The following is a 22,024-nucleotide window of genomic DNA, read 5'->3' on the forward strand; positions in this document are numbered from 1 at the left end:
TCCTCGCCCACTTCCCCGCTGCACACCCTCCGCTTCTGGCTGATGGAAGCGGCCAAGACAGAACGGATGCCGTTCACAGACTTCGACGCCGGGGGAGGATCCTCGTAAAGTGATGACGAAAAGAGTAAATAAGCTAGCAGAGCCCGCAGCCATGTCCCCGCTTGACTTCTCGAGATCTAGAACTGGGCTATCAGAAGCCAAAAGCAGTATATCCCACGACAATTCAAAAGCGACGGTACATACATCGCTCCGATATAGAGCATGCCCCGTTCTGCCTTGCTTATTTCAGAACGTGAGGGTAATCTGTATCCAACTCCTTCGCATACCATGACATCCTTTCTCCACATTGGTCATCACCATGCCGCATCTTTCTTCCTCTTCCCACCACACAATTAGCTATAGCCAATACTACGTGATTCATCGCGCAATTGTGTTGCCTTGCAAACACCCTCTACGGGATGTATAAGCGGTGTGACAACCTGTAGTTGCCGGGCATGATGCTACTGCGAATTTGTAAGTGTAGATCGGCAGCTTTGTAAGGCGCCTGCATTATTTTTGGGGGGTTGGGGGGCGGGGGCGGCCGATCACATGTACGTAAGGTAATTCATCTACCTACCTTGTTACGTATCAGGTATCCTAGTTCAGTACATGTATGTAGACTCTGACGCACAAGGAAACGATCCTCGATCCGTTAGCTGTCTGCTTGGTCAGTTAGGTTGTGAGTCCAGTGTGTCCATGATTCTGTAATCAAGTTCGTGAACCAAACCCAAAATAACCAAGGCCAAATAATTTCCTTCCGGTAGTCTAGAGTGAGGGGCAAGAAAGAGGAGAGAGATGCCGAAGCTGGAATGGTCTGAGGTAGCATCGCCCGTCCCACGACCTTGGGACACTAATCGACGTAGGTATCGAAGGATCTGCCGGGCCGGAGTTGCAGCTAACAGAAAAGCGCGATGCAAGGATGGGAAAGGATTGGAAGGTCTCTACACGTGTACACCGCACCACAGTATTGCGGTGAAGAACCAACGTTGGCCTAGAACAGGGTACAAATAGAGGGTAGGGGAATCCTGACCGGAAAGGACAGAAACAAACCACCTCAGTTATAAGTTGCAGTTCTAGCCGAACAAGCCACCCGCCCGACGGGAGGATTCGCACCTACTTAGAAAGCGGCAAAAAGCCAAAAGAAGCTGAGGCAAACGTAGAATGTCTGAACGACGGGGACTTTAAGGTGCAGGTAGCCAAATAATAAACCTGGAGGTCCTGCGGATGCCTGGGTTAAAGTGCGCCCCACATCATCATGACACTGGCACCTCACGGTACGGAGACAACTCCGCCAGCCCCTCTCCGGCCCCTCCTGTCCCCACCCCGATCGGATCGGCGATGCAACCTCGGAGCCACTCCGGCCTTGGTCCCGGAAAGATACCTCGTGAGAGATGCAGCACCGCACAAAGCAATAATATGGTCTATTGCGGCTGCTATGCGGAGTTGAAAGCACCCTGGCGTCTCACTCATTGTCCATAAGCACTTATTAACTAGTCGTCAGAGGGGAAGGCGTCTGCGGATCTCGTCTTCCTACATAGCTTATTGATGACCTACCGAAGCAGGAAGTTCTTGTTTCCCACACACCTCTTGACCCCACTCGGCGATCTGATCCGCACTATTGTACGCAGGCTCGTGCATGTAGAGCCATCCGCATCTGGATTAGGGCCGCAGGATACTACTTGTACCTAGTTGGCCCGATACGATTGCATACATGGTACCTGTTCGATCGACTTAAACCAAGATCCTGACTGTCCTGGGGTTGACTAATCGTGCTAATGCAGTAGATTAGTCGCTATCACGCAGATTCTGAACGTAGAGCGCTGTATGCAGCGAGCTGAATCGCAGCACAAACAAACCTGGCTTAGATCTTCCGCGTCATACGGAGCTGGAAGAGGTGATCGGCGTGATGGGGGCGCCTGTCTCCTGCAATGGACGTCACTGGACCCGACTAAGATGGAAAGGAACGCCGGTTGTCGTCCTAAGCGAAGAGTCTAATGCGGGGCTCGAATCTGAGGTCAAAACATAGTAGGAGAACCTGGAAGGAGATGAGTATTCCCTGCATCGCTAAGACCGATAGCATCCGGGAGCTGCCCCCCCGGGGTAGAGCGCTGCAGAGCTGCATCTCTCCGCAGAGTGATGGCGCTGCGTTGGTTGACGGCAGCTCGGCATGCATACACTGCTGGGCCAGATACCACAGTTCGCAAACATCGCCAGATTGTTCGTGTCAAATCGTGTCAAGCAAATCGAGTCACGGAGGCATCATCGAACTGTAAAACGCAGACTTTTGAATCATTATCCTCTCCGTCACCTATGGTGTCAATCCGTCTTTTGTTCCCGCCGTGACCAGTCGATCGCCGTCCCAAGAACTTATAGCAAGAGACTAAAGGCGAATAGTAAAAGAAAAGATAGATAGAATCAAGGTAAGAAATGGTAAATTGAGCGCCGCGGACCCTATCCCTCGACTAACGTTGTTGGTTGGGAAACGAACGTATCACATACAGAGAAAGCACGTGACGGAGTGACAAAGTACGTTGATGACGATGGGGAAGATTGAAGTCACCGGGTCCGTTCAATTAGGATAGCGGCGCATCGGGAAGAAGTAGGGAGGCATCGGCTCCACGTGCCACTGCTTGGGAGCGTTGTCGTTGAAGGCCTTCTCCCACTCGGTCTCGAGCTCGCGGGGAATTGACCACCCCAGATCTCCGCTGCGAAGGCGCATACGCACCAGGTGACGCTTCGTGCTCGGAGCCTCGCCGTTGACAAATCCCTCCCGGCGGTGGAGGATAGCCAGGTTGTTGATAAAATGCATGTCCCCAGCCTGCGTCTGAATCTCCAGTTGGGTTGCCTGGGCAATGGTTTCGATTGCGTCCAAGGCCTCCACCTGACGGGCCGTGAGGGAGGGCAGGTGCTCAGGGCGGGGGTGGGCCTCACTGCCCATGAGAGCGGCGCGGCCAAAGTTCATGATGAGCCTCGACCCCTGGTAGAAAATGACCGGACGGCATTGGAATCTGGGCCTGCAGGGAGAATATCCAGTCAGAGCACGGCTCCGAGTGCCAGCTAGGGAGGGTGTGAACCTACATGGCAAATGGCCAATCAGACCGAGCCAGAGTGCGAATCACATCAGGACGGGTGGCGGCCAGAACGTTGTAGATGGTGTAAGCCGAAGCAATGATGCATTTGCCACCCGCGGCAGCGGTACTGCGTGTCAACCAGCTGACAACATCGCCGGATTCCTCGTTGTGGAACGACTAGAGATGATCAGCTCTCGTCCTTCTACACTCGCGAACAGTAGGCAAGGACTCAGGACTCACGATTGCCTTGGTAGAGTGGCGGTGATGTTCTGCCGCCATCTTTGTGCTGTTGTCGGCGACAATGTGCACTGCACCGGCGATCGTCAGTCGAATCACTCGCCAAAGAAACCACTTTAGCTCCCCGGTCACTCACCGAGCATGTTTCCGCGCTTGTCTTGGCGGCCACGCTGTTCAGCGATGTACGATTGGACGCCGAGGTAAACGAGCGTCAAGTCCTCAACAGAGTACGTAGCAGGATCAATGCCTCGAATGACACAAAAACCTCTGCCGTCGTGCACATCCCGGCTGAGCTCTTTGAGCTTCGGGCCCAGAGTTGGGAGCGGGAACCTGGCTGGCTCCACGAGGTCACCGTCCTGGTCAAGAGCTGTCGAGGCGGTTAGCAAAATCAAAATAGGTAGGCGTTACTGGTATGGGCACACTCGCATTTGAAGCTTTCCAGAGCGGCCTTGATCTCCGCGTGGTGGACGTCGTCCAAGGTCAGAATGTGGTCGGACGACTTGGCGAAGTCCCGTCCCGTCCATGCCAGTTCGTCCGCCAGGCGGGCAGGGAACCCGGGAGGGAGGGCCGCAACCTCGGTACTAGCTTTGGCGGGTGAGGCCAAGCTGGCAGTGCCAATGATGGGGGCAGTAGTTGCAGCCGACATCGTAATGGAGGATTCCTGTGTTGCGGCTCAGTACCTTGCATCAAAAGCGGATATCGTTCAGGCGAGGTGCGTTGGCCCTCGAGGTCAGTTATGGTCAAACTTACTCTGAAAGAGATTCTTAGGTGTGGACCGAGAGTAGTCGAGCTTGAAGAGCAGAGTTTGGTGTGCCGAAAGACCTAGTGAAGCTGAAACCCACACAGGGCCAAGCGAACCGTAGGCCACGGGAAACGGGAGAAAGAGGAATGGAACGAGTGTTGGTGGAGAGAACGCGGAAGTCGATGCCTTAGACTGACTGCCACGAGGGAAACCAGGTCGAGGCAGTCATATATAAGTATCTGTCTGGCGAGGAGCCTGAAGGTTCGAGGAAGGCAGGAGAACTCGAGTCGGTATGTTGAGGACGACAACTGTTCGCCAATGTGTCCCTTCCGTACTTGTCGTGGTCGTGGTGGAACGGTGTACACCCGGCGGACCGTAGCTGCCCGAGATGAACAAACGAAGGAATGTGACCGTTGAACGCAGAGGACCGAGGCCGGTGAACGGGAGAGCGAGTGAGGATGACGCGAGGCGTGGCACAACAAGACTATCGGCAGCGAGCATCCACGAAGACGGGCCTTGGCTTCAACGTCTGGAGCGACGACTGTGCTAGTAACATCCGCTCTTTCTCCGGCGATGAGCAGGTAGCCGGCGAGATCGACATAGGACGCCGGGCTTGGCCGGTTAGCAGAAAGTTGAGTTCGGGTGAGGAAAGAGGCAGCGACGAGAGGGCGGGAGGAGACATGAAATCAGCAGTTTCCGTGAGCTTTGCGGAAAGACGCACCCATAGCTCTCGCCAGACTGGTGGACTCATACGACGTCACGGTATGGAAGCTGAGGTGACCAGACAAAGCGGCAGCTGCATGCCGTCGCGTAAGGTCCAGTTGCTTCTCTGTCGCGGAAGGAACTCCCGGCGGCGCGGCAGGAGACGCAGGAGACCCGGGGTGAGTTGTCAGCTGAACTGCAGTGCCAGTGCTGCAGACAAACAGAAACAAGCAAGCAGGCACGAGCAACATGGCGGGGCCGACGTGGAGAAGCTCAACCGGAAGTAGCGACCTACATGAGGTAAAGCAGCTTCCCGCGGAGGCATGGCGGAGATCTAGACCCTCCCGTTCATCGAACGGAGCTAACCGAGATCGTACCAGTTCGTGCATCAGGGACTGCAGGGACACAGCCGGCGTGTATTAGAGCCAGGTGTAGGAGACGGTGGCAAGAGCCGGGACAAATAATATGTGGAAGCGGCACAGCGAGCGGCATCCCGTTGATGGCACCTGTTGAAAGGCCCGAGGGGAAGTTGTGGGCAGTAGTTTTAAATAAACTCATGGATTGCGGAGGTCAAGAGGAACCACGACCCTTGAGGCGCTGTGTGAAAATACAGCAAACAGCTAAACGTGCCGCGAGTGGCAGGAACGAACGACAACACGACGTAAGCGGCTGGGGCTCAAGCTGGCGGGTCGCTCTGTCTGCGGTGCAACGCTGGCTGCATCTCCGACGTCGAATGAAGGAACGAACTCAGAAAGGGTGGTGGAGCGAAGCATCGAGGGCAAAAACTGGGGCATCATAATGAGCTTTTGGAAGAGTCATGCTCCAAGTCGATTTGGAGCTGAACCATTCCTGCTGAGACATGCCGTGCCGAGAGGAAGGAGTTAAAAAAAGCAAATGGAGAGGTTTCAAAAACCTGGTCAGATCCAGGACTGCGAGGGCAAGAGGAACGAAAACGAGGGGTGCGAATGTGACTGGTCTCTTGCAAAATCACATCGCGCCACGGACGGGACGGGAGTCTTCTTACCCGGATGCCCAACCTGCAGGACGTCTGTATGCACATCCCCAGTAGTGTACACGTACAATCTGAGCTCAGATTTGGCCCAAAGGCACAGAGCTGAGACTTCCGCATACATGCACTGCGCCCGTCTGGTGCATTGCGGTTGAGGTTGTGGCTGCTCGCCATCTCGGGCATAACAGCATCGCAAACTTTATTGCTTTTCGTTCTTTGGCTGCGCCACTGCCTGATTCCGGGGGTGAGAAAGATGGCAAATCCAATCGTCAATCGATCTTGGAACCGGTCCGGCACTTGACATGTGCGTGGCTTGGCCGGTGAAGGAACCGGTCGGGAGACGGAAAAGAGGAAATGACTGGGTGGCGGGCATGTACAGGTCCGTACTTAGTTGTTGAACCGCTCACAGCCAGCTCTGTCGGCTGTATGCCGCCGCAGCCCGTTCTTCTGGCTTCCTGTGATTCATAGCTCTTGGTTTCCTCCCCGCTGCGAGGTCCCGTCCTGGCCAGCCATCGAAATGAATAAATCGGATCGGGTCGGATGCGATAAGCTGCATTGCAGCCAGGGAAGGATCACAACCAGCAGTCGGCACGGAAGAGATCTGATCTGTGTTCCCTCAAAATGGGACCCTTGGACTTGGGATCGGAAGGTCAACTTTGTTGCGGCAGGTGGGAAAGCTGGCGCGGCGACGATCTGCAGGTGGGAATCCGCTCGAATGAAGACGCCATTCCGCGATTGGCTCGCTGTGGCAGCTGCATATGCATGCGTTGAGGAAGCCAGAACTGCAGACGGAAGAGCGTGGTGTCAATTATCACCAGACAGCTTTGATTGGGGAAATCTCACACGATTGCCAACGCCCACCTGTTCTGAAGAATCGAAAACGGGTTGGGGCGCAAATTGAAAGCCTCCAAATGCCACATTCTCCGAGTCCTTTGCTCTCCTGTAGCCATCGTCGGGCGAGCTTCGTGTCCCATACAAAAAGTACGTAGCCAGAATACCATCCGTAACCAAGTCAATCGCTTCATTCGTAAAGAGCGTCCAGCTGCACTGGGCCCATCCCTCTGTCGTCGTAGAGTCTCCAACGAACCAATCAACCCGATTCCCAGCGAATGATCTGCCCAAAATTGACTCCTCCTCGGGTATGTCTATTTCGTGAACCTGCATCAAACACTGCGGTTGAGACCGAAACCTGCCGCCTGCGCGAGCCGTAAAACCCCGCACCAGAGAATGCCTAGGCCATGGTCCGAGGTTGCCAGTTGGGCTCGAATAGTTGGCTGACGTAGTAGAACTCGTTTTCGTAGGCGTCTAGAAGCCACAAATCCTGCCATTCCCTTTCTGAGCACACGAGGAACACACTAAGTTAGCATTGCACAAGCGTCTGACTTCGCATGCGAGCGTCGGCAATACGAATGCATCGGCATCAACTTACTATTCTGAGCAACGACACGTCTGGTGTACCTGACAAACGAGATGGCTTCATCGTTGAGCTCCGCCAACGTTTGAAGGTCCTGATCCTTGCACTCGGTGGAGAATGGGTATATTGCTTTGTTGCAGTAGTGGAAGTAGGCGAGCAGCGTGTTCGCGCCTGGAGGTACGTTAGCCGCGAGTTGCAGGCAGGCACACGGCAGTTGTCCACCTACCAATATTATACTCCTTGACATGGGCCTCTCTTGCGAACCGTCTCTGTATTGGCCAGTGTCAGCCACCGTACTTCTCCCTACTCGGGATTCCACGTGCCACAACTTACCTTCAAACCGTGCTTCTTAGCGTAGTCTGCATCGTGCTTGGTGATCAGGGCAATGTTGTGCAACAGGATGAAGGTGACCAGGTACGTTGTGAGCCACGTCTTTTGCTTCTTCTCCTGGGTCATCTTCTGCAACTCCTCAAGTGCCTTTCGGCGAAGTCGAGGTTGGATCTGGTGGATGATCACCGAATCGATCTGCGCTCCCATCACTGGCGGGATCGGAATCTTTCCGTGGAGCGGATTGTCCTCGTCTTTGATGATGTCCCGTGGCATGTCCAGCGTATCGTCGCCCACAATTTCGAACGACTTCGTCGTCAAGCGAACCGACATCCAGAGATCAAGAGTGGAGACGAGTAGACTCCTCTCCGATAGAGGTGTCGAGGTGTCATGCGCGAGTTTGATGGCGAGAGTATACGTCCTCCAGAGCAGCTTGTCCCGCGGACCGAGAAGGTAGTCGCAGCAGTTGAGCAAGCCGTGTTTGATGTACTGGTCAAAAGCAGCTTTGGCTTCGTCCAGATTGACAATGGCAAATGCCGGGATCTTGACCGCTCGTTTCGCACCATCCTTCGACACCCATTTCCTCTCGAGGCTATCACCGGGCAGCGGCCTGAACTGTCGAACCTGCAGTCGAACCGATTGTCCGGTGTAACCCTCCGTGACATATATCGTTCTCACCTGAGCCGACTCCCAATTCCCGATGTCGTCCATCACGCTGTCTTTCCACCGATTGGTCCATTCTTGTCCTTTGACCTGACCGGGCTTGAAAAGCCTCACGTCTGTGATCTTCAGGCGCAGGCAGTTTAGCCGGTATACCCTAGTGGTACTGGCAATCTTCTTGCACGATAGACAGGGACCTCTTTCGTTGTCCGGGTCAAGGTTGCACTACATGAAGGACGTTAGAATACGGCTTTCCGTCAAGTGTTGCTCTAGGTGGTGAGCACCCACCCTGATTCGTTGCATTCGACAACGAATGCAGCTGCCCATTTTCCTGGTAAGCGCAGTTTTCTCCCGAGAATCTTGATCCTTAAAGGGGCCACGTTTGACAGGGGTCGTTCTCTGCGTAGGAAGGAAGTCTTCCTGGACAGCCGTGTTCCCCGCTCCTGGTCTCACATCACAAACCTGTGCCGAATGGAAGTGTGATGGTAGGTTCATAAGAATGCCGTGGCCATCCAGAGGCGAACATTGGCTTCCAGCAGAGCATGTGCCCGATGCGGCGTCTGCCTGCAGGGATACCTCAGTCAGGTACCCCTGGGCTGAGAGGCTCGGGTAGACCATCTCCTCCCTACTAGCAGCAGGCTGAAGGCCCAGGACCTGAGAAGGCTGCAGCGGTGGATGGTTCGACATATACTGCGACATCAACGCGGGATCATCACAGGGGAAAAGCCCCGTAGGCTGCGGAGAGACGGGGGTAGGAAGAAGGGAGCCTTGAGACGGAGTTTGCACGGATACCATGGTAGTATCCAGGGCCAGCGCCTTACGGTCATGATAGTCATACGGAGGAGGTGTAACAAGCGGCTGGTACGCTGAGGCGGCCGTTAGCGTATCTTTCTGGGACCTGCGGGCAGACATGACGGCACGGGAACACATACATGGTTGAGAGTCAGACGTAGCGCACATGGAAAAGCTCGCGAAACAGTCGGCCAGTCGCGATCCAGTCCACCCGCCGAAGAGCCCAGGAGGCTTGTGGCTAGGAATCACCCCAGCACCGGGCTGGCCACCAAGAGGAGGCTTCTCCTGGCCATCCCGCCTATAGAGACCGTCAGAGTATGGTGTCGGCATTTGAGCGGTTGGGTCCAGGCGCGGCTTCTTGTGGAAGTGATCTTGATCACTGACATATGGGTGTTGCTGGTTGTTCAAATTGAGGAGAGAATCCAAGGGCTGGTTGAGGAGAATGGCGGCTTGCTCCAGGATAAACAGGTGAGTGTCCGGGAAGTTCGGGTCTATGTAGCTGGACGGAAGCACATGCGACAGAGGCGGCTGCTGCAGTATATACTGGTGATCGGCCGGGAAGTTAAGAGTGGCATGGCCAGTTGGCGACGAGTAAGTCAAGCCATGGAACACCGGCTCTGCAGGCGCCTCCTCGGGGCAGTAAGCCCGCCTCTTTCTGACGTTGGTTTCCTAGAACAGCGTTGTCAATCCACCGCATATGTGGCGAATGAGAACATGAGCTGAGGAATGGGGCGCGGACCGGTGAGGCAGTTCATGATTAGGCAGGGCAGGGGAGAGGAACCGGAGAGCTGAAGGAGGAGTGTTTAAGTGACACGAGGATGGGGGGTGCATGAATGCTCGGAGCGACAATCGGAAAACATGGGTGGCTTTTGGGGGGAAAAGCAGTCACGGGGGAATGGACGGTGAGTTCCGCCGTGCAACCTGCCGCCAGCCCTGTAACTATGAGAGACTCCATTCTTACCATGTTGAAGACGAGCGCAGGATATGTACTGTGTTGGGCGGGTCCGGAAGAGAAGGCCCGGTGTGCGTTTGATCCGGGAGCTGCCCGGTATGCAAGGGGGCGACAGGGAAGGTGGGTACCACAACCGGAGAGCGCAAAGAGCGACGAAGGCGTAACGTGTTCCAGGGATAAAACCGTACGAGGAAGGGAGAGGCGGGGGGTGTGAAGGCTAGAGCAGAGAACTCAGAAGCGCGCCATCACCATAAAGGACGAGACAGCCCTGCGGAAGCGTGGGAGAGTGCTGCGGGTGCGACCGAATACGGTACCCGACGCAGCAAGGAGAGACGCCACGGGTGGGGGATGACAAGACTGGGAAGAGGATTGATAAGGGAGGAGCAGGGGGGAGCGAAGTGACAGGTCAGGAAAACCCGACAGCCGGGTGACGGAGTCGCACAAGTGGCGACTTGAACACCTGCCACCGCCCCCAGGTTTCGTTCAGTGTTTGGGCCTCCGTCCGCTCTTCGGTTCGTTCGGGATCCGGTCCCCCGGCGTCGTTGCTTGCGGCGTTCGTGCCGGCACGACCCGCCGACGTGGCCGGGAGCCGGTTGAGGTGAGAGCTCACGGGGGACTGCGGACAACGAATCCTAGGATGCACGGCCTGAATTCGGCTGACTGACAGGACTCGGGCAGCCCTCTGGCGCTGTTGCCAGTATGCTTGACTGATGGCCAGCGGCGTGCCTGTGCTACACGCTGCTCCCCCAGGGTGGATGCGGCCGTGTTTCTCGTCGCGAATCCGTCGGCGGCGGGGTGCTGCCCTGTGCTGTCCTGTGCTGCCTCCGCTGCCTGTGCTGCCCGTGCTGCCCAATGGCGGCAGGTGCTACGCGTGGTGTCTCACGGCACAGACCGATATGGGCCTGCTGGTTACTTGGTGGAGTCCTTGAACAGCCGGTGAAGAATGCTATTGTCCCGTTTGCTGGTAAAGGAAAGAATCGGTGAGAGTCGTGACAAGAGGAAGAGAAGAGGAGAGATTCACCGGTCGTGGGGAAGGCGCGGCCTGACCACTTCTTGCGCCTTCACCCTTGCCTTTTCCTGGCTGATGAGTGGCAGAGGTGGAAGGAGCACCTGGCAAGCAGAGCAGGGGAGGGCAATTACGGTAAAATGAAATGCGACGGGACCAGATTGAGAGATCCTTGGACGCGAAGGAGCTGGCAGTCATCACTGCATCGGGCCACAGACGAGGGAACGTGCGAGCACCCTTGAGGATAAGCTGCTTGTCCCAAAATTAATCCCTGTCTCACAGGTCCTTCGTGTCGCACAAGAAGCCATCATTCGCATCCATCATCATCCGGGCCTGCCTCATCAGAATTGACAGCTCGAGTTCGCCCAGCCCGAGTCCAACGACCGAGCTGCCGACTCAGGACACGCATGTCATACCGGCATACATATAACTGCAGAAAGCTATACCCACCGTTCAGACCCGTCCAGTTGCGTCCAGGCGTTCTGAATGGGCGCGTAATGGTCATGCCAAGCGAACAAACTGCGGGTTGCACCTCGCTGGCCAATCGCCAGTTACGGAACCAGAGCCAGAGGGTTCTAGCGTCGTACTTTTCCTGGTCTGGGCTTAGTGGACTTGCGGGTTCGAGTGCCCCGCTTTTATGTGAGACCTCCGGCCGACGGCCGTGCCTTGTGTACATGGCTTCGGATTAACTATGGGTCAATGCCTCGGGCTTCGACTCTTGACTTGGAACCGGGTTTGGACGACACGACATCAATCGGACGAGAGACACGGCAACTGTGCGAAGCCAGAGCTGTTCGTCTTCGGGAATTTACGTGTAGGTACCGAGTTAGCATCAACTTCGCCGCGTGCAAGTCGAGCGGACTTCGCGTGGCAGCCACACCGCTTTCACGCGAAGAATTCAGCCAGCCGTTCAACGTCAATGACTGACCTCCTGATCTTTGAACTGCCTGCTGACCGGGTCATAATTGGCGTCGATGATGCACAGGTCTGACTTGCATATCAGATCCCGTCGTTGCGTCCATCTTACTTGACCCTCTCCGAACCGAGAGCCTATTGGCCAAGGCTAGACGGCGCAATACAACCCACGCCGAAAGGCCAGACAACCCACGGAACGGGGGAGTGATACAGGACGCCGGGGCGAGCCGACTACGAGGAATCGCACATCCAACGGTCCAACCTTACCCGCCTCCTGAGCCCGCGCAGCGTTGCAAGTCCGGTATTCTGTGGCTAAGACCCCGCAAACATATGTTAGGTGCAACTGCTGGTCGTCTCCGGCGAGTCCCCAAGCTTGACCACGTAAAGATAGTTCGGGCATTGGAGTTTTCCTCCGCAAAGGGGACCGACGGGCCGCATCGGAAACGAGGCTCCTGGGTCTTGTGCTCTGAATGGGAGAAGCACAGGTCCTCATAAGGTCAGTCTGAGCCTAGATCCCTAGTACTAGTATTGTTTCGAGCTGTCCGTTCCTGTTCCAGAGCCGTGTATCCGTAGGAGTCAAATCGACAATACAAGGGCCGTGATCCAAAGGCCTTGGGCGTCGGGGCAGGCCCAGATTCCAGAATCGAAATTCATTGGCCCTTTTCTCGACTCTGTTTGTCGACCCCATCCTGGCGGAGAGGGGTCCGAGACCCCTGCTCACCGGTCAATATAGCCTTGCAGATGTAACCACTCGGCAAGAAGCTAGTCTGGCGCGAGTTGTCAATGACCACCACCTCAACCGCACTGGTCCTCCAACCCGTCCTTGCAGTATCGGACTTCTTGCGACATTCACTTCTTTCTCCCAGCCTGGTATTTCCTCGGCTAAAGAAGGTGGAACTTACCTCAGTGAGCGCCCGAGAGGTGCTTTTGATACCGTGACTGACGCTGAGTCATCGACATACTGACGCAATCTGCGGTATGAACCTTTGACAGGACACCAAGGATACTCCCGGGTGGCATCTGCGCCTTCAATCCAACACCTGCAGCTGCCCGCTTCCGGCTCTTGGGTTACAGTTGTGTGATTTACCTAAGCCTGCGGTGAGACGTACTGGGCAGTCATAGTTTCTCAGCTACTGCTCGGTACTTGAGCTCGCCACCCTAGCTCAAGTGCTCAACCGAGGTACGCAGTTCTATGCAATGTACTTAGCGGCCTCGGTTTGCGTCGTGAGGGAACTCAGATTGACCCTGCGAAGTATATCGGGTGGCTTTCTTTTTCTAACAACATGGGGAGTTTCAGGCTGACCTTCTTTAGGCTCTGGATCATTGAATAACAAGCCTTGTGCTGGAATACCATGCAGTGAACCCCTTACGGTTACAGACGGCGGCCTACCATCAATGTACTCAGGGCTGCTTAGACTTGATGGCGCAAGCCGCCATCTTGAGGTCCGCTAACCAAAAAGAAAGGATCCTTCAATGAACAAGTCTTCGGCCCACGCGGGACGGCAAGGCCGCGCCGTTCTTGGGATGCGCCGGTCGTTGACTGTAACCATGTCTTACGCATGACCGAGATTGCCGCCATAGCCTGTGAAGTTCTGAGATAACCGAGCTATGTGTACAGACCCCGTTATGGAACTGTTGGTGCAATCCTTCTTTCGGTGACATCACACCCATTGTCAGGCTGAAACCCTCATGCCAGGAGTTAGTCCAGGAATCTCCGACCCGTCCCAACGTGTCCGGGTCTCCATGCTTGCTGACATATGAACGGGGTGATAGAAATAGGCCATTCAGCGGGGAAGGTAAGGTAGCAGGTTGCCCTGGCCCGGCAATGGATGCCGTAGTTCAAACCTTCAAAGCCGCACGCTTCTGCAACGGTCCCTTTATCTGTTACCTCTCCCCAACAACAGCTGGATCGAGTCGAAGCGAGACAACTGGAAGCCAAACAAACTTCTAATCACGAAGAGTGCACGCCCTGTCGTGTGCCGACTACGTATGGGCCGTCATTTATGCCCGCCCTGCAGAGTCTTGGGAAGGAAGCAACCTAGGCAAACATTCCACCCGACGGACCTTGTCCATCACTTGACGCCCACGTCACTTCAAGTTCTCTCACAGTGCCCTGCATTTGCGATGGCGACTCGGATCTCTCGCCTGCCTGCGCGGACGCATCTTCTGCTTCTACCATACTATCGAGCAGCCTAAACTTCAACTCCAACCTGGTCTGATGGTGGCTCGCTGCTTGCTGAACATGCAGCAGCAATTGCAGCTCGCAGTCTGACTTGGCAGCCCAACCGAACCCATCCACTGCAATGCTTGTTATTACTTCAGTCGGGCATCCAAGCGAAGGTGGAGCGGCCACCGCCACAGCCCCAGGCTGCATGTCGGCACTGAGACGTAGCCTGATCGGACCGGCCGATCATGCCATGGAAACACCGCAATCAAGGACAGTCGGGCACGATGTACCGGAACGGCGGCTTTCTTCCCGGCATTGGATCTTCCCCTGAAGCCGTTGCGGCTTCCTCCAGCGCCAACCTCCGGCACGACCATGTCCCCATCCATCACCGATCGCGTACGGCGAGAAGCGCAGACAGCAGCCAATCAAAAGAGTTAAATGTGCGTCAAGCCGGAAATGGTTTCTTGCAGCGAAAAAAAGAAAAACAAATTCTTCAGGTATGGCTTGCGACTGCAAGTCCTTCGGCAGTCCTTCCAAGAAACAGCCGACTCGCCCTGCTTTCCCGAGGCCGCAGTCTGCACACGCCCGGGCGGGAGCTTCGAATGGCGGGCACGGGAAGCCCACATTTCCGCCGCCACGACCTGTGGAGGAAAGTTCGAGGGTACGCGTTGGCTAGGAGGAAGGCGCGACCGCCTCGTCGGTCACCAACACGGATGGGTCACGGTGTCTTCGCGGCAAGTTGCAGCCGGTGAGTGTGAGCGCCCAGACGTTGTTACTAGGAAACCGCCACGCACCCCCGGGTATGCTGGATGACCTCAGCACTCCCAGCGTTCAAGTTGTGCCAGGCCGATTCCCTACGTGTGATCAGAGCCGTGTCCAGTTGATTCCTATCCTACTCGTCGCTCTTTCTTCAACAGCGTGCGCCTGCGGTTTTGTTCCTGCGGCTTTGTGATCGAGACTCCCAGAAGTGCTGCTTGATACGGGGTCGCCTACCCGGTGTCGTCATGGACCTCGACTCGGCGGCAATACGTGATGCCATCCACCCCACCGCTGCCACCATCCCTCCGGATTCCTTCGCGGAGAGTTCACCGTTGTCCGGAACCCGGGCTGTGGTAGAACCCGAGAGCTCCCCGTGGGACAAGTCCCAACTCAACCCAAAGAACCGGATCGACAGCCTCGACCCTCCCCTCGATCCGCTTTGGAGAATTGACGGCTGTACCGGTCTGGGCACGCAGTTCTATGCCACGCCCCTGTTCCTTAACGATGTCCCCCCGATGCGTTTCGACGTTTTCATCCCAGAGGAAGTTCAAGTTGCCTCCCCCAGGCTCCGCGAGCTGTTGGATCTGACTGTCGCCTTCCACACCAAGGACGCCGTAAGGCTGGAGCGACTCGGAATCGCAAGGTACATTGTACGCACACTGCAGGCATGGATCACCAAAAAGGGTCGCGACATGTATTCGGATATGTGCAAAACACTCCCTTTCGGCTCCCGCATCATCTTCGAGAACCTCGAGGCCAACATCCACGCGATCAAGCTTTCCATCGTGCCGACTTATTACGTGGAGAGGCAGCTTCTCCCGCTGGCAAGCTTGAACCACGCTCTTGGCCTTACTCAACCGCTACCCGAGGCCATCGATATCTCAACTCTGAGCGTTGTGCAGCAGCTCGCCGACAGCGCGTGCCTTGTGCGCATGAGGGGTGGCAGAGCAGATGATGAGGGCGGCAAGCTGTGGGTTCTTAAAGCTATGACGAGCGATACCAAGTATCTCTTCGTGGAGCTACGTAATCTTCTACAGATGGAGCCGCACCCCAATATCATTTCAAGACCCGAGTATCTCGTCACCAAACAGTGTCGATTTGGCGGCAAAACGGCAGTTATTGGCTTCCTCATCTCTTACCACAAACCGGGAAGCCTCCGCGACGAACTGCCGCTACTCCAGGTCCACGGCCGCCTCACGCTAGAACGCCAGCTGAAATGGGCGGCACAGCTCACATCCGCCGTCTGCCACGTCTGGGAGCAGGGCGGCATGTTCTATCCGGACCTGCGGCTCGACAACATCCTACTCTCCGCTACGGGCGACATTATCATGGTCGATTTCGAGCAGCGCGGCGTGTGGTGCGAGTTTGCCTCGCCCGAGGTCAACGCCATCGAGTATGTGCGCATCTTAGCTAGTGACGAATCCGACGACGACGCCGGTCGCGGGCCGAGTCATATCGCTTCCGAGCGGATCCTTGACGGGTTTGCCCCAATGTTAGAGCAGCTTCTACCTGGGTGGCATGCCCTGCAGGCTTGCGAGAGTTATTCTTCTTCTAGGCCGCAGGCGTATGCGAACTACAACATCCCCTGGCTCAGTCTCGACAAGGCAGAGCAGGAAGCTTCCATGGTGTACATGCTCGGGCGAGTGCTGTGGTGCATTTTCGAAGGCCAAAGCGCGCCGCAGACGGCGGCAGTCTGGCAGTCATACCGGTACGAACCGGACATCGAGTTCCCCGCCTACCAGTTGACGCCGCCCGGGCTGAGAAACCTCATTGATTGCTGTACGAGAGGCAGGCGTGAAGCGCTGTCGAGTCTGATTGTTAGACGGAAGAGCAAGCTGGTACTGCGCGACCAGGAGAGCAGCAGCCCCGAGGAAGTGCGCGAGTTTGCTCAGATGTGGTGGCAAGCTGAGGTCTCTGCCATGTTGGAGTACATCAAGATGCGCGGAGAGCAAAAGAAGCGCGGAAGCTGGGATGGCAACCATTTCGGGCGGCCCAAGCTGAGGGAGGTTCTTACAGAGTTGGAGCGTTTTCGTCTACAGATGGACGCTGCCGCCATTGTGAGTCGATGACTGATTTAGCATGTTGAGGGCGGACTCAAAGATGAATGGATGCCAGAATCAGACCATCCAGCGCAGCCAAGACATAGCCCGTCTAACCGCCGACGAGGAGGTAGCGTCAATTCCAGAATAAGATTTGCTAGCCTTAGAAATATGTGCCTGCGACTGTCCAAGGAGTGCGGAGAACTTCAGTAGACTCTCAAACTGCGGACTCTGGAGTTCTTGTCAAATGTTGTAGGTAATGTTTCCTTCCAATTTCGTCAAGAGACTTGCCCACGTCTGTCCTCGACGCATCTCCCTCGTCCTGCAGTTGGGCCCTCACCAAATACTCCAAGGTCGAATTCCCCAGAAGCCTTCCTATCAGATGGCCGAGAGTAGTGTCCTCGCCAGAATCTGTGCCAATCGGCTCTGGCCCATTTGTGTGTTGGGAGGAACCATTCCGGGAATTCGGGACCGGAGCCCGGAATTGCGGCGGTTGAGCCGGTGGTGTGGAGCTCCGGGAATCATCGCTGCAACGTCCGGTGTGGGTCCCGAAACACAACAAGGTACCTATTCGGGTAATCGCACCGTACGTAAGTAAGGTAGGTAGGATAACTGAGTATCTAGGTAAGGTATCGTTGCTATTCTCCCATCACTCTGGCTGAGGCGTTCAATGATTCTAGCGGCTAGCTATGAAAGCATGTACCCTCCTACGGAAAGTCGTCAGTTGTGGAACGGAAACGGCGGACAAGGAGAGACAGCAGGCCACTCCGTACCGCCTTTGAAGCTTGAGGAACAGTTGTACGGCTTGGGAGGATGATGGTCCCGAGGGAGTCGAGGATGTCGGAGAAAGAAGGATATACACACCTTCCGTGCACATACATACATTGGTACAATACAAGTACAATACATACATCACACAGGGCAGAAGCAAGCGGTTACGACAGGCAATCAAACGGACCGGAGCGAAAAACGCCCACCACACGTCACGCTCAACAAGGAAGACAAGAACCTGAACCTCATACTCTTGTATTGCTGCATTCCCGAAGTGGACAAGCTGAACCCAAATGCTACAGTGTATCCCGGACAGAATCCCATCACTACAATGCAGCGCATTAGTTCAAACAGAACAAGCGCCACAGCAGACCAACCGCCGGCCAAAACATCTCCATGCGTCCTGAAATCCCGTAACACCAACAAACAGTACACAACCATGAACATAGCCAAATCAAGCCGGAGAAAAAGAAAACACAAACTCCACCGTCTGCTCCTTTCCTTGCCTTCGACACAGCACCAACGCTGTCCCATTCGCACCAACGACTCCCATACACCCGTACTGCGAAATCACCGCTGGGGTGAGGGTCGAGATTGGCGTGGGTCGAGGGAGCGGCGCAGAGGAGTCATGCAGTAGAAGGGAACAGATGAACGAGGGGGTCCGAATGAATGGGGGTATGGTATTGATGTAAGAACAATCCCTGCCCGAAGATGCATGCATTATATGCGATATAATGAACACACTCGCCGCCATGAACCCCTTAAGAGCAGAAGAGGCGAGAGTAAAACTCCTGATGTTTCCCCGCAACGCCAGGCATGCAGTATGCAAGCACACAACGTCATCGAAAGAGCCCAAGATCCAGCCCTCCCGAGCTGCATCCCCCAGTTGGTGTACAGGTAACCCAAGGGCCGAGACAATCCTGAGAAACACATTGAACTTGGAAGAGAAAGGTGGTGGTTGGTCATGTCGTCATAAACTCATCAACATCGGAACATAAGTCAGTCGCCGGTGTAACACAGGACTGAGCGCGAAACGAGACAAACTCGCGCGCCGGTCGTGTTAATGCGTGCCGCTTATCTTCCGTGCTGTCGGCGAGACCTGACCAACGCTGCCAATCCGGCCGCTGGTCTTACGAACACCAGCATCCCGAGGCGTACCGGCAACGGCGCGCTTGGGGCTGCTGCCCCCGCGGGTCTTCATCAGGACGCCAGAGGCGGAGGTGGCTCTTTGGACTTGTTCGTGCGATTTGGCTTTTGCGACTGCCATGCCAATGTTCTCAATGTCGTTGGACGCGTCATCGTCGTCGATGACCTGGTGGATGGTTGTGGACGTTGTGGTCGTGGTGGTCTGGTGGCTGACTGACCGTTCTCGCCGCCCCGGTGAGACGGAAGCCGAGACTTTACGGTGTGCGCGCATCCGGAGGTGGTACTCCTCGTCAGACTCGTTTCCTTGCGTACGGTGCATCGAAATGACGTCTGTTTGGAGCTCTTCCTCCACGGCACACTCTTCTTCGACCGTTGGTACCGCATTTGTGCTGCGGCCGTATGGATGGTGACGATCGGCGGCCAACCGCTGAGTCTTTCGGGGTTGGCCTGGCGTTGGCGCTGGGAGGTAGTCTTCTTGCACACCGATGTTGTTATCCCGGGGGCGGTCCGGGTCAATCTCTCCGAGCGGCGTCCGGACCGAGCCCCTGTTTGGAGGCGTCGACGTCCCATTCTTACTAGCACTGCGCCCAACGCCGCTCTTCTGCATCGCGCGAACAGGCGTGCTGGGCTGCTGGTGCCCATTGGCCTGAGCAGCAACGGCGGCGGCCAGGGCTGCCTCTTTCCGCAGCTTACGCTCAAGACGCTCCTCAACCCACCATTCCCGGAAGGTTCCCTGGTTCAAGTGAAGCCAGTGCTGCTGGGGTCCAACGACCATGCCCGGGCGCATGAACCGCATGTAGGAGATGATCTCATTGGCGGTGAAGCCATGTCGGTAGATCAAGTAGGCCCCAATCAAGCAGCCTGTGCGACCTAGGCCGGCCTTGCAGTGCACTGCGATGCCCTTCTTCTTCACCGTTATCATTTCGTGCGCCATGCGAATGAATTTGCGCACCATGGACAGGGGTGGACAGGTGCCGTCCTCGAAGATCATGTCGATGTGCCGGATGCCGAGCGCCTCAAAGTACGATGCGTCGTACAGAACCGAGTTGAGCCGCACGACAAGTCCAATGTTCCTCTCGGTAAAATGCCTCAGGACGTTCTTGAATGGCTGTCCAAGCGTGGGATGAGCATCAACTTCGGACAATGTCTTGGGTAACGCCCTCCAGGCATCAGTTCCCTCGGGTGTGCGAGCCGGAGGATTGCTTTGCGGCGAAGCAAAAGCGAGGAAATGGGGAGTGATCCAGTTGAAGTCGCCCTGCTCGACGCGCTCAAACCGCTCGTACTCGTCGAGGTCGAAAGTCTCCAGCACGCAGCAGCCCTCCTCCTTCGCCTTCCAGACCCCATATACCACATCTTGCACCGTGATGCCGTAGTCAGCTTGACTATAGCCGGCGTCTCGGAAGGGCATCAACGGCGGGTCCACCTGGGCCACAGGTGCCAGTGCCAAGTGAGGCGGCCACGACTGTATTAGGACCATGTAGCATGCTAACAAGCAAGAGGCATTGGCGCGGCCTAGCATCGCCATCGCGGTCAGTAGGGCGTGCTACTACAGAAGGAAGGATATCACTCCTGGGTAAGGGAACATACTGCGCGGGTCTGCTCTGCTCCAGAAAACAATCGGCCTGTCCTGGTTCTCCTTGGCTCCCAAGATCTCGTGAAACTGCAGCGCGAAGCGGTAGAGATGGCCGATATGCAGCGGGCCAAAGTCGTGATGGAAGGCATTGTAGAGAAGAGTATCGTCTACCGTGAAATAAAATGGCTGCTTCCGGGTAGTCTGACCCTCGGCGTTGCGTTGCGACCTCTTACTCGGCGAGCGCGGAGGATCCGGGTACGGGAAGAGCGTGTTCGCATCGGGAGCTTCAAGGTAGGACGCAAGGTAAAGACGGTCTATCTTAATGATTAGCGCCGTTATTCGGAGAGGGGCGGCGCAAGGCGACGTTTCGTAGCTCTGCGATGGCGTCCCATTGGTGATGGTCGGTGGAAACCACAATAACAAAACACATCCATCCATGGATGCGATGCGAGCAGGGGAACGTTAGCAGCTCTGACGTACCCGGAATATACTCGATAATCTGTCCCAGATTACTGTGAAGGCGGGCGGAAGGAGCCATCCCGTCCAGACTCAGCGTTGCCGACGGAGGATGTTTGGGGAGGACTTGGTGCTGCGCACGTGGCAAGCACCGTGCGATGGGAAGCTGCTAGCGTTTGAGTTGCTGCGGGTCAAGCCGACGCCGGATTGCGAAGAATGAGACGCAAGCACAAACAATACAAATTGCCTGCACTTTCGACCTTGTTGTTTGCCGCCTTCAGGGACGACGCGCGACCATGTGAGGATGTTGAGGGAGGAAGGAGAGCTATAATCGGCAACGATGCTACACCAGCGTCCACGAACTCAAAAGATCGGAGCGATGAGGATGCAAACGGGCGTCAATAGCGAATGCAATGGGGAAGGAGAGCATGCGGGCATGCGAATGGCGCGAGCGAGGTTTTGTAATGGCAAGACAGATGTTTTTGGTTGCTATTGTTATGGTATTGCTTCTGGGCCAGGGCAGGTTTGAGCCAATCGGCGGCCTCTATTCCCATTCTGGGGTCCTGTTGTCATGGCAACAGAACTGGGGACGAGCGAGGCTCTGTGGCTTTCGCTGTGGAGCCTGTCTGTAAGACCGGGATCCTTCCGTGACCGTCCCATCCCGCAACCGTTCCAAACCTTATCTTATCGAGCAAGCCCCTCGATCTGCAACCCGTCCGTGTTCGTTTGCATTAGGATCTGAACATTGTCATCATCAGCTGTCAGACACATCAGTCCAGAATCGCCAATATTCAAACTTGCTAGTGCCAGATCAGCCATGGCAGTGGAGACACCCGTCGAATTCCCTTGCGCCTTGTAAGTCACCTCACGAACCAGAACCGGGCTGCGCAAGCTCAAGCCGGTACCCCGCTTACCATGCGCTATTCCCAGGACTCTCGACGTCCCCTTCCCGGATGCGCGACTTGCTGGAATCGCGCTCCGGGTACTCAGGGTGGATAAAGAACTTTCAAACCTTGTAACACGAAATCTGTCAACCGTCGCCAGCGAAGGTTCATCAAAGCAGACCGTCTTGCGCGTCGAGTACAGGGCCGCCACAAACCGGATGCTGCGCGTCGCTGTCAATGCCTTTCTTGACAACGTGGCCTTGGTGACGGAAGTCATGGGAGGGCTAGACGAGGACGTGATAGATGCACCGCAGCCACAAGGCGAGAGCGGTTGAGGATGGGTGGCAAACAATATGCCGGCAC

At 55.9% G+C, this 22,024-nt stretch overlaps 8 protein-coding genes across 8 annotated transcripts; 3 read left to right on the forward strand and 5 right to left on the reverse strand.

The window, feature by feature from the left end:
- Positions 1-2,530: 2,530 nt before the first annotated feature.
- Positions 2,531-4,327, reverse strand: B0T15DRAFT_6238 (uncharacterized protein). The gene is made up of 6 exons (XM_062871135.1): positions 4,098-4,327; positions 3,774-4,008; positions 3,484-3,714; positions 3,351-3,418; positions 3,118-3,287; positions 2,531-3,053 (listed from the first exon to the last, which is right to left on the reverse strand). Exons 2-6 carry the CDS (start codon positions 3,991-3,993, stop codon positions 2,609-2,611), a joined length of 1,134 nt encoding a protein of 377 aa, XP_062725333.1. The 5' UTR covers positions 3,994-4,008; positions 4,098-4,327; the 3' UTR covers positions 2,531-2,608.
- On the reverse strand, positions 4,328-6,294 carry B0T15DRAFT_6246 (uncharacterized protein). The gene is made up of 4 exons (XM_062871136.1): positions 6,188-6,294; positions 5,816-6,032; positions 4,811-5,186; positions 4,328-4,701 (listed from the first exon to the last, which is right to left on the reverse strand). Exons 2-4 carry the CDS (start codon positions 5,981-5,983, stop codon positions 4,574-4,576), a joined length of 672 nt encoding a protein of 223 aa, XP_062725334.1. The 5' UTR covers positions 5,984-6,032; positions 6,188-6,294; the 3' UTR covers positions 4,328-4,573.
- A 737-nt stretch (positions 6,295-7,031) lies between these two features.
- B0T15DRAFT_387850 (uncharacterized protein) lies at positions 7,032-9,656 on the reverse strand (the record flags this gene model as incomplete). The annotated part of the gene is made up of 6 exons (XM_062864410.1): positions 7,032-7,135; positions 7,230-7,385; positions 7,441-7,483; positions 7,548-8,426; positions 8,490-9,067; positions 9,134-9,656. Coding segments are annotated over 6 exons (2,283 nt in total), but the record flags the coding sequence as incomplete, so codon positions are not given.
- Positions 9,657-12,475: 2,819 nt separating this feature from the next.
- On the forward strand, positions 12,476-13,228 carry B0T15DRAFT_6516 (uncharacterized protein). Its single transcript, XM_062871152.1, has 4 exons — positions 12,476-12,539; positions 12,600-12,787; positions 12,860-13,046; positions 13,179-13,228. The coding sequence occupies exons 2-3, from the start codon at positions 12,650-12,652 to the stop codon at positions 12,986-12,988; spliced, it is 267 nt and encodes an 88-aa protein (XP_062725336.1). The 5' UTR covers positions 12,476-12,539; positions 12,600-12,649; the 3' UTR covers positions 12,989-13,046; positions 13,179-13,228.
- A 1,683-nt stretch (positions 13,229-14,911) lies between these two features.
- On the forward strand, positions 14,912-17,022 carry B0T15DRAFT_6506 (uncharacterized protein). Its single transcript, XM_062871151.1, has one exon. The coding sequence runs from the start codon at positions 15,038-15,040 to the stop codon at positions 16,859-16,861; it is 1,824 nt and encodes a 607-aa protein (XP_062725337.1). The 5' UTR covers positions 14,912-15,037; the 3' UTR covers positions 16,862-17,022.
- Positions 17,023-17,741: 719 nt separating this feature from the next.
- Positions 17,742-18,236, reverse strand: B0T15DRAFT_6553 (uncharacterized protein). The gene has a single exon (XM_062871156.1). It carries the CDS (start codon positions 18,134-18,136, stop codon positions 17,780-17,782), a length of 357 nt encoding a protein of 118 aa, XP_062725338.1. The 5' UTR covers positions 18,137-18,236; the 3' UTR covers positions 17,742-17,779.
- A 346-nt stretch (positions 18,237-18,582) lies between these two features.
- On the reverse strand, positions 18,583-20,988 carry B0T15DRAFT_6549 (protein-tyrosine phosphatase-like protein). Its single transcript, XM_062871155.1, has 3 exons — positions 20,802-20,988; positions 20,336-20,635; positions 18,583-20,260 (listed from the first exon to the last, which is right to left on the reverse strand). The coding sequence occupies exons 1-3, from the start codon at positions 20,857-20,859 to the stop codon at positions 18,663-18,665; spliced, it is 1,956 nt and encodes a 651-aa protein (XP_062725339.1). The 5' UTR covers positions 20,860-20,988; the 3' UTR covers positions 18,583-18,662.
- Positions 20,989-21,594: 606 nt separating this feature from the next.
- B0T15DRAFT_488280 (transcription factor Pcc1-domain-containing protein) lies at positions 21,595-21,996 on the forward strand (the record flags this gene model as incomplete). The annotated part of the gene is made up of 2 exons (XM_062866492.1): positions 21,595-21,632; positions 21,708-21,996. The coding sequence occupies 2 exons, from the start codon at positions 21,595-21,597 to the stop codon at positions 21,994-21,996; spliced, it is 327 nt and encodes a 108-aa protein (XP_062725340.1).
- Positions 21,997-22,024: the final 28 nt, after the last annotated feature.

The sequence above is a fragment of the Chaetomium strumarium genome, assembly GCF_033439665.1.
Source record: "Chaetomium strumarium strain CBS 333.67 chromosome Unknown B0T15scaffold_1, whole genome shotgun sequence".
Classification (NCBI taxonomy): Eukaryota; Fungi; Ascomycota; class Sordariomycetes; order Sordariales; family Chaetomiaceae; genus Chaetomium; species Chaetomium strumarium.